Here is a 10,431-nt window from a genome sequence, read left to right on the forward strand (position 1 = left end):
TGTCTGAAGTTTGATGTACAGGGCAGGCTTGGGAGAGTATTCTGTTTGAGGAGACAACTTGAATCTTCCATGAGGCAGCAGCTCGCTCAGATTTGCAGAATACTGGGACTTTAGGAGCTTTGTCCCATCAGAGTAAAGAATCCAGATCAAGACTGAGACGTGCAGGCTCTAAGAAGCTGGAGAAGACTAGAGAGAGAATCAAAGAACACAGGGGAATGGAATGCAGGTACATCAGTGCTGTGCTGCATGGATGGATTGGATGTCCATTCATCCACAAGGGGGTGACTGGTCAACATCAAAGCCCCTTAGCAGAATGAGAGGTCCTGTACGCATGAATTATAGACACAGTATCAGGAGCTTTTTGTGCGCATTTTTTTTTTTTTTACATAAAAATCTATTTCGTTTTCAGTCATAAAAACGATGGTTTATGCAAGGAAACAACCCCGTGGTCATGGATATTTTTCTTGGTTGTAATTCTTAATGTGCACTTGGAGTCTCCAAGCGCACGCCAAAGGAATTACTTTGCGTAGATGACGTAAGGAATACCTCACCACAGCGCAGCCCACTGGCGGTGGGCAGGGAGCTGAGAGAGAGAGGAGGATATGAAGAGCAGTTGTGGGAGAGGAATCAGTCCGACCTTGTCTGGCTCACTGTTCCGCGCCTGGTTGTGCGTAAACGCTGCTAAAATAGTTGGCGGCGTTATTGCCCATTCGGGGCACGTACAACTTTGGCGCTGTTTGGTGTTTTGTGTAAGCTGTCTATGTCTAGGTTACGTGCACAGGGATCAACGTTATTTTAAAGCTTCTTCCGCATCTTGGATTTCTATGCAAAGAGAAGGTCGCCACCACTTTTCCTCCAAGGCTTCGGGAAATGAAGATTACATGGATCGGTTCTGACAAGGACGCAGCATTTTTGGACTTTTGAGCCGTTTTTTTCTGTCCAGTTGGTCACGGGATCTTGTTTAAATTTCACGAAATATTTTTGCTCCCGATCTGGAGTTTCGTACTGCATCGCTTATTTTGAACATAGCCCAGTTTTTGAGTATGCATCGCATTGCACAGTGCACACATTGGTCGTGATGTATTTTATTTAGGATACTCTCCGTCTATTATAAGTGCCAAATTAAGCCGTTATGGCGAACGAGTGTAATCGCAATATTGTGGAAAAGTACATTTCTCATAAACTCTCTAAACGGGGATACATGTGGGAATTTGACGATGTCAGTGAGGAGGATGCTGCTGCTGATAATCGCTCAATAGTTTCCCCTCCACCGACTTTGGTCCGGCGGTGCCGCGAAGCCAGCGACGGGCCCGACTCCGAGACCGAGGAGGACATCGACCCGCACATCGCCAGAATGGGGGTCTCCCCGGCGGAAGCGCACGCCGCCATCCACAGAGTATTACGCGAAGCCGGAGATGAACTTGAAAGACTGTACCAGCCCGACTTCACGGAGATGTCGCACCAGTTGTATCTCACCTCCACCACGGCGCAGAGGAGGTTCACCGAGGTGATAGACGAGCTGTTCCGGGACGGGGTGAACTGGGGCCGGATTATCGCCTTCTTCGAGTTCGGGGGCACGGTGTGCGTGGAGTGCGCGGGCAAGGAGGAGATGACTTCACAAGTGGACCACATCGCGGAGTGGATGACGGAGTATTTGAACGGACCTCTTAACAGCTGGATACAAGACAACGGGGGATGGGTAGGTGTGATTCATCCGTAGCCTACTTCAGCCGTTTTCAATCGTCTGCCATCTGCGGGCTCTGGTTGAAGGTGTGCTGTTGTTAATCGTGTGTTTGTTTTGGGTGGAAACCTAGCATATTGTCGGTCCTCGCTCGGGAGCGTGATTGAAACCCGCTGCTTGTCGTTCACCATTAATAAATTCCCATTGCCCTAGATGCGCAAATTACGCACGAGATAGAGCGCCCGTCCGAGAGACCGACGGCGTCACTTCTGAACGGCCCCGATTTGCTGTTCAGGTTGCCTGTCAAGCGTATCGCGCCAATGAGAGACCACCTACTCTGTCACACCTCCCGACGCTCAAACAGAAAGCCCGCCCCCCTCAACTGTAGTGTAGTGCCGTTGCAGCCTAGCAGCTGCTGTCCTCTAGTCAAGGGAAGGGAAGTCCATTATCCAAGCGGGAAATAATGAAAACAGTTTGATCTATCCCACGGGAAAGGGCAGAATGATTATTTCAGTGATCTGATTTTTTTTTTTTTTTACCTGTCTCGAATGTTTTATACAGGAAGCTATAATAGAGCTGTTGTGATGCCCCAGTGTGGTCGTTATTCCAGCAGCAGCAGTGAGGGAGTAGCCTAGGCCAGACACATGTCAGGGCAGAAAAAACTATTGAGTTAATAGTGCTTTTACGCCCCAAGCCCAAGGCATGGCTGGACATGGCTCACCTATCAGGGCCGTTGTTGAATGACAAGCTTCAGGTGTTAGTGAGGACACTGCCTTTACCTTCCTGCACACACACACACACACACACACACACACACACACACACACACACACACACACACACACACACACACAGGCTACACACACACACACACACACACACACACACACACACACACACACACACACACACACACACACACACATATGCTACACACAAGCACCTACACACACACCCGGAGAGAAATGAGCACCGATGCATCTGAAAGCAGCATGCAGTGCCATATACGTTTTTATAGCCATTCTCCTTTCCTGATTGCTGCTCCCATAGAGGAGCACAGAGCACAGCAGCAGCCACCCCTGCCTGCACACAGCTCCACACCAGCCATTACAGCCAGACTGCTGCCACAAATTAGCTTCTAATTGGCAGCAGTGCCCTTAATGAGAACATAACATTTGCGCTGCTCGGTTGTCTTGCCGGAAGGTGGCAGGATTGGGGGTTCATCAATGATTCATATATCGAGCGGTTTTCATCTCAAAAGGAAGGAGCGTTTAGCATTCCCCTCGAGTGTGCAGCGTGCCCCCTGGAGGTGGCAGGTTGTGCCACATATCAAAGGCGGGCAACAGGGGGAGGGCCCTCCAGGAAAAGCAGAGTGCTAATCTTGCAGCCGGGCTGTGTTTAACATGCAATCCTCTGCATCAAACTCTTTTGTCTGCTGTTGAAACTGGTGCCTTGCAGCAGGCGCTGGCTGGGCTGCTGCCTGCCTGCCTGCCTGCCTGCCTGCCTGCCTGCCTGCCTGCCTGCCTGCCTGCCTGCCTGCCTGCCTGCCTGCCTGCCAGAGGTCTCTGGAGCCTGTGTGCCCACTGTACAATGTAGGTCATCATATAGTATGTGTTTTCCAGCTGGGTGGAGACGACTGTATCTGCTCCGCATCCGCTGGAGAGAGCAGTGTTTTAATCCACAGGATTATTCATATTATGTAGGCTATCCAATTTGGGTCATTTTGAGGTCTGCACTAAAGCCCAATACTACATAAACTTCACCCAGATTATTTTGGCTCAATCCAGGCTGTGAAACCAGAAATCACAAGCACCAGGAGCATGCACTGCACAATTGCATCTAGGATATTCTTGGGCTTCAGTTGACAGGTGGCAAAGTCTAACTGACACTGATGTTGATTTGAATGCATGTCAGGTGGGGGAAATTCCCTGATCTGTGTATTTCAGTTATTACCTGACAGCTATATAACTGATGTTGCCGTACACTGTGGACATAAGAGGCTTGTTTGGATTCTAGTTTGGAGTTTTTTGGTCTCTAGTTTTTCATTAGATTATTGATTTACTGCCCAATCTTTGAAATATATCTTAAAAGTTACTGTATCCTATGATATGGAATGAATCATACAACGTGCAACAAATGTTGTTTTCCCACATTGGGCCCAGCTGCTCTGGTCTTTTTTCTTTTTTACCAAAGAGTCATGGAAGATTCTTTGGTGTTGATGACCACTCTGTGCTGAGATGTTTGGCTCTGCTCTGACCCGGTTTGAGTCATTCACTTCCAGCTCATGTTGCTGACATTGTTTGGCTCAGTTGACTGGGCGCTGACTGCCACTGCTTGGAAATGACTCGCTAACTCATTTGTCATCGTGCTAAAGCTTTGAGAAGATCTGAGATAGGAGGACAAATGTAGCCTGGTAAAACCATCCTGGATCTCTAGCCCCAACGTGACCCTACTACTGTACTTTGTGTATAAATAATTGATATACACTCGTGCAGTAGTTAGGGTCACATAGCGTTCTCATAGGCAATAAGGGGGAAAGGCTGTTCAAAACGCTCTCCTACCCGTCTCCGATGTCCGATTGCAGATCCGAAGATATGATCGTCCTCCTACGGAAGCCAGTCATTTAGCTGGTGCTGTTAAAATGATACTGCTGTGTGAATTTACAGCAGGGTGTGTTTGATCTCACTATCATGGTGCACCGCTTGCACGTGGCGAGCATAAACATGCAGTCACATGGAGACGGCGGCTCAGTCAGTGAACGCAACGCAAAGTCATTTGCAGGCTGGTTATATATGAAAAACAGTCATTTGCAGGCTGGTTATATATCAGAAACAGTCATTTGCAGGCTGGTTATATATCAGAAACAGTCATTTGCAGGCTGGTTATATATGAAAAACAGTCATTTGCAGGCTGGTTATATATGAAAAACAGTCATTTGCAGGCTGGTTATATATCAGAAACAGTCATTTGCAGGCTGGTTATATATGAAAAACAGTCATTTGCAGGCTGGTTATATATGAAAAACAGTCATTTGCAGGCTGGTTATATATGAAAAACAGTCATTTGCAGGCTGGTTATATATCAGAGAGTGAATCGGGACAACATTTCAAACATACATGTTTCAAATCCGTCCCGCGTGTCATTTGATGGACAGCTTGAATGCAACCAATCACTGAGCAGCATCTCTCTGCCGGGCTTTTTTGCTTTGCGAGGGCAAGAAACACTATTTTTCTTCATCTGCTTTAGATGTTGTGTATCAATGACACATGGTGTGTGTGTGTGTGTGTGTGTGTGTGTGTGTGTGTGTGTGTGTGTGTGTGTGTGTGTGTGTGTGTGTGTGTGTGTGTGTGTGTGTGTGTGTGTGTGTGTGGGGTGTGTATTGTATTGTGTGTGTGTTTGTGTGTATTGTGTGTGTGTATTGTGTGTGTGTGTGTGTGTGTGTGTGTGTGTGTGTGTGTGTGTGTGTGTGTGTGTGCTCGTGCGTGCGTGCGTGCGTGCGTGTGTGTGTAAGAGCTAAGTAGGGCTATATCTGTTTTTCCACCATTCTTAAAACACAAGTGGAGCCTAATCAACCTGATATAGTGACATGTTGACCTGAGTGGTGTGGAAACTGCTCTCTATCAGTCGCCCTCTGTTTCCTGTTGCTTTTTCAAACAATCTGAGCTCAAAATAGGAGTGCATACTTGCCGTTGTTGAGTCTAGGCATCACCGGCGAGACAAATATACTTTTATAGTTAAACAAAATGATCTGCCCACTCCGAAATAACAAAATGTCAGTTATCTGTCCAAACCAAACCCAGCCCTGGTTGAAATAGCTGCTGTTCTGCAGTGATTACTTTCCACACGGCAGGCTCTGAATCACTGTTCTTTCATTCTCCCTTTTCTATATATTATCCATCCTTTCCTGTCCTTTGTGGTGAGAGTCATTTCACTCGTCTCCAGACAAGTGCAGTTTGGTGGCAGACCGTGGCACCCTCGCCCACGCGTGGCACACCTGTGTTTACTTGTGGTCTCTTTGCAGTAAATAGCAAGTGATTGGACAAAGTGGCAGGTGAGGATGTCAGACTTGCTTTGTGATTGGACAAAGTGGCAGGTGAGGATGTCAGACTTGCTTTGTGATTGGACAAAGTGGAAGGCGGTGTCAGACTTGTGAAATTACGCGCTTGACCTCAGACATGAACTGGCCGAGGGGGCGCCACTGTGTGACTTGCCAAAATGTGTTTCACAGAACAACAGTGATTTCACAAGTCATGAAGGCCAACTCGAGGCAAGACTCAAATATGATGTTGAGAAATTTGTTTCTCATCTTCTTCAGTGTTATTTTTCTTAGAGTCTGTATAGGAGAGGGATGGGTTAACGCATGAAGGAAGCTATTTTGGAGCTTTTCCCCTTAACCCAGTGCAAAACACCATGGATCAGGTTGTCTGAGGAATGCTGCTAGCCAGGTGGCCTATATACAGGTGTGTGTGAAGAGGAGACAATGGATACAGCTTGGGTTGGGTCTGTCCTGTGGGGGATCCCCTAAGCACAACCTGGTAGTGGAGGGGTGGGTGGGTTTACCTGCATGTTACTATGGTATTGTAGGCATCTGCCTGAGCCCCTCTCTCCTCCCTCTCGTCGAGGCTGAGTGGATCTGGGACAGAGGGGGAAGTCATTAATCTCCATATGGGTGACATGTCGGCAGAGAAGAAAAAGGGAAAAACCTAAACAACCACCTGACAAAGGAGGCACAGGCAGCCACGGGATTCAAGATGAAATATCTCACTTATATCCTCTTTGGGTCTTCCAGACGCAAATGGAATCTGTTTAACACGAGACAATACTTAACTGATCGGCATCATTGAAGAACTCTTCAAGGCTGTGTGTGTGCTTCCCAAAGCTTTCAACCGCTCAGTCAAAAAAAAAAAAAATCCAAACAAAAAGAAGTCGCCATTGATAATGAAAGGAAAAGTAAGTTTGAGGAGGATGAAGTGAGCTGTATATTTTTCCATATATTTTAATTCCTAGCTGTTTATCAGTCTGCTGCCACAAATTAGCACATGGGATGAACTCTGCTTTCTTGTTTCCTGCAATCAGACAGTAATAAATGGTTACTCATGCAAATTGAATTTAAGCTATTTTCTCCCACCAGTCATAACAACGCAGAAGTAACAGCACAGATCTCGCCAGCCTCATTTTTATATCATTTCAGCAACAACGTTCTCTCTGGATGTGGACTACTAGCTCAGAGCTGGAGCCTGTACTGTACAACACAGACCAGCTTATAGTGTGGCTGAACGCAGCCAAGATTTCCCCCTGTACTGTACCCCTTCTGCTGCGTAGGCCCCGGTCGTTCGCCACTGTGTTTACACCGCGACTGTAATCTCAGAAACATTTCCTACAGACCGGGGCCAGGCTGCTCTCTGAATCACTCCGATGTTAATACTTTCCTTCAGGATCAGGCCTTGGAGAGACTTCTGGTCTCTCTGCTATCTGGATCAGGGCCTGGAGAGATTTCTGGTCTCTCTGCTATCTGGATCAGGACCTGGAGAGACTTCTGGTCTCTCTGCTATCTGGATCAGGGCCTTGGAGAGACTTCTGGTCTCTCTGCTATCTGGATCAGGGCCTTGGAGAGACTTCTGGTCTCTCTGCTATCTGGATCAGGGCCTGGAGAGATTTCTGGTCTCTCTGCTATCTGGATCAGGGCCTGGAGAGACTTCTGGACTCTCTGCTATCTGGATCAGGGCCTGGAGAGACTTCTGGACTCTCTGCTATCTGGATCAGGGCCTGGAGAGACTTCTGGACTCTCTGCTATCTGGATCAGGACCTGGAGAGACTTCTGGTCTCTCTGCTATCTGAATCAGGACCTGGAGAGACTTCTGGTCTCTCTGCTATCTGGATCAGGCCTGGAGAGACTTCTGGTCTCTCTGCTATGTGGATCAGGACCTGGAGATACTTTTGGTGTCTCTGCTATCTGGATCAGGGCCTGGAGATACTTTTGGTCTCTCTGCTATCTGGATCAGGCCTGGAGAGACTTTTGGTCTCTCTGCTATCTGGATCAGGGCCTGGAGAGACTTCTGGTCTCTCTGCTATCAGGATCAGGACCTGGAGAGACTTCTGGTCTCTCTTCTATCTGGATCAGGGCCTGGAGAGACTTCTGGTCTCTCTTCTATCTGGATCAGGGCCTGGAGAGACTTCTGGTCTCTCTGCTATCTGGATCAGGGCCTGGAGAGACTTCTGGTCTCTCTGCTATGTGGATCAGGGCCTGGATAGACTTCTGGTCTCTCTGCTATCTGGATCAGGGCCTGGAGAGACTTCTGGTCTCTCTGCTATCTGGATCAGGACCTGGAGAGACTTCTGGTCTCTCTGCTATCTGGATCAGAGCCTGGAGAGACTTCTGGTCTCTCTGCTATCTGGATCAGGGCCTGGAGAGACTTCTGGTCTCTCTGCTATCTGGATCAGGACCTGGAGAGACTTTTGGTCTCTCTGCTATCTGGATCAGGCCTGGAGAGACTTTTGGTCTCTCTGCTATCTGGATCAGGACCTGGAGAGACTTCTGGTCTCTCTGCTATCTGGATCAGGGCCTGGAGAGACTTCTGGTCTCTCTGCTATCTGGATCAGGCCTTGGAGAGACTTCTGGTCTCTCTGCTATCAGGATCAGGCCTTGGAGAGACTTCTGGTCTCTCTGCTATCTGGATCAGGGCCTGTAGAGACTTCTGGTCTCTCTGCTATCTGGATCAGGGCCTGGAGAGACTTCTGGTCTCTCTGCTATCAGGACCTGGAGAGACTTCTGGTCTCTCTGCTATCTGGATCAAGGCCTGGAGAGACTTCTGGTCTCTCTGCTATCTGGATCAGGCCTTGGAGAGACTTCTGGTCTCTCTGCTATCAGGATCAGGCCTTGGAGAGACTTCTGGTCTCTCTGCTATCAGGATCAGGCCTTGGAGAGACTTCTGGTCTCTCTGCTATCAGGATCAGGCCTTGGAGAGACCTCTGGTCTCTCTGCTATCGGAGTCTCTGAAACGCTCACAGCACAGAGGCCTTTGTTCTCAAACCTTAATCTTTTCTTGTGGAATGCTTTGGACAGCAACAGTAACAACACAGTAACAACAGTAACCACCTTTTAGATGTTTCTTCACTGCAGCTTGAGTGGCAAGAAGAACATGTACAGTAAATACCTCTTGGTCAGTTTTGATGCTCGGGAACAATGGCGTCTCAAGCACTGCACTTTATTGTTATTGATGTTTAGAAGACCCCCAAAATGAGGTTGGTCCTTAACCTCTAAACTGGTTATCAGTTATCGCGTTACGGCGCGGCTTTGAAAGTGTTTATCTGATCTCTTATCATACTATTTTGGCTTCGTCGTCTAGACGGTTACCACAATCAAAACTGACCACCACAAAGTGAAAATGTACAGCTTGGTTTGAGCTATTGGGTTAGCATTGATGATCATAGCTTAGGAGCCTGAAAGTAGTTCTGCTTGTATCGTCCTCTGCGCCGATCCACCGTCTCCCGGTGCCAGACTGCAGACCCCTTGGCTACCCGCCAGCTCTGTCTGGGCCGCTCGGTGTATCCAAGCGGTGATTTTGTTGGGCCGTTGCCACGACGACACGCGCAGGAAGGACCCTCAACAAGGTCAAGACATACATAGCTAAACATCCACGGGGAAAACAACATCCACTGGGTTCAGTTCAATGGCAGAACAGTCAAAGAGTGAATAGTTCATTCATGAAGCCATCATCCTTCACTCTGAGTCCCATGTGGAAAGGCATTTCAACATGATGTGTCTGCGCCAAACATTTCCGCACGCCTCCCCCACAGTTCCATTCGCAAGCCTCTCTTGTCTCCCGTGCAGGTCAGACTAAATGATGTCTGCCTGCTCGGTAAGGGCCGCCCTCTAGCCACATCTCAGCCAATCAACACAGCCCAAACCCCCCCTGACATGAATCCTAATCCAATCACGAAATGGTGACTATGATTGACAGTTAAACTAAACAATGACTGCTCCGGAAATTAACGTGACCACACATGAACAGTTTTAGACTGACAATTGAATCAGACCAATGACAGCTTTTTGTTTATTTGTTTATTTAAAAGGATCCCCATTAGCTGCCGCCGAAACGACCGCTAGTCTTCTTGGGTGTCCAAACACAATACACAATACATTACAGCAATTGTAAACTGTCGACAGTAAAGTTCAGTAGTAAAATAACATAGTAAAAAAAAATAAGAAATAGTAAAATGCAATACAGGAGAATCACAGAGTAAAAAGTAGTACAGAAATAGGGGAAAAACAACAATAGTTTGGTCAGCTAGTTATGTAGTATTATGTAGCTACTATTAAAAGACATACTGTTAAAAAGAAAAACATAACAAGAGTTTTATATCACAGTGACAGTGTTGCCTCTCCAAAACCAAATTGATCACATCAATAATTTTTTCAGCACGCCGAAGAGAAAGACATCAGAAGACGGCCACGTGAGATCAGACATGCGGTTTGATCTCGTTTCCTTTCAGCTCCACGTGGCACACCTTGCTTTTATGCCATGTTTGCGTCATCTTAAACATCCCAGACATGCCAAACATTTCATGAAACGGAAACGCACCGAAAACACACACACCATTGTCGCGTTGAGCAAGTCTGCTATTTTAAGAACTGAAGCCGTAATTAGCATATAATAAACGCAGTCACATCGCCCGTGGCCTCTGTGTCAAACGTTTGGGATATGATCTACGCCTGGCTTCTCCCCATAGGCCCTCCCCACCCGTCCTGT

The 10,431-nt window shown here is 47.5% G+C and overlaps 1 protein-coding gene across 1 annotated transcript in view; it reads left to right on the forward strand.

The window, feature by feature from the left end:
* The first annotated feature begins 629 nt into the window (after positions 1–629).
* The window catches only part of bcl2b (BCL2 apoptosis regulator b), a 43,196-nt gene continuing 33,394 nt past the window's right edge, over positions 630–10,431 (forward strand). Inside the window, exon 1 of the mRNA XM_083659368.1 lies at positions 630–1,699. Within this exon, the coding sequence (XP_083515494.1) occupies positions 1,133–1,699 (567 nt within the window). The 5' untranslated portion in view covers positions 630–1,132. The remainder of the gene's footprint in view (positions 1,700–10,431) is intronic.

This window comes from Poromitra crassiceps, assembly GCF_964638095.1.
Source record: "Poromitra crassiceps genome assembly, chromosome: 23".
Classification (NCBI taxonomy): domain Eukaryota; kingdom Metazoa; phylum Chordata; class Actinopteri; order Beryciformes; family Melamphaidae; genus Poromitra; species Poromitra crassiceps.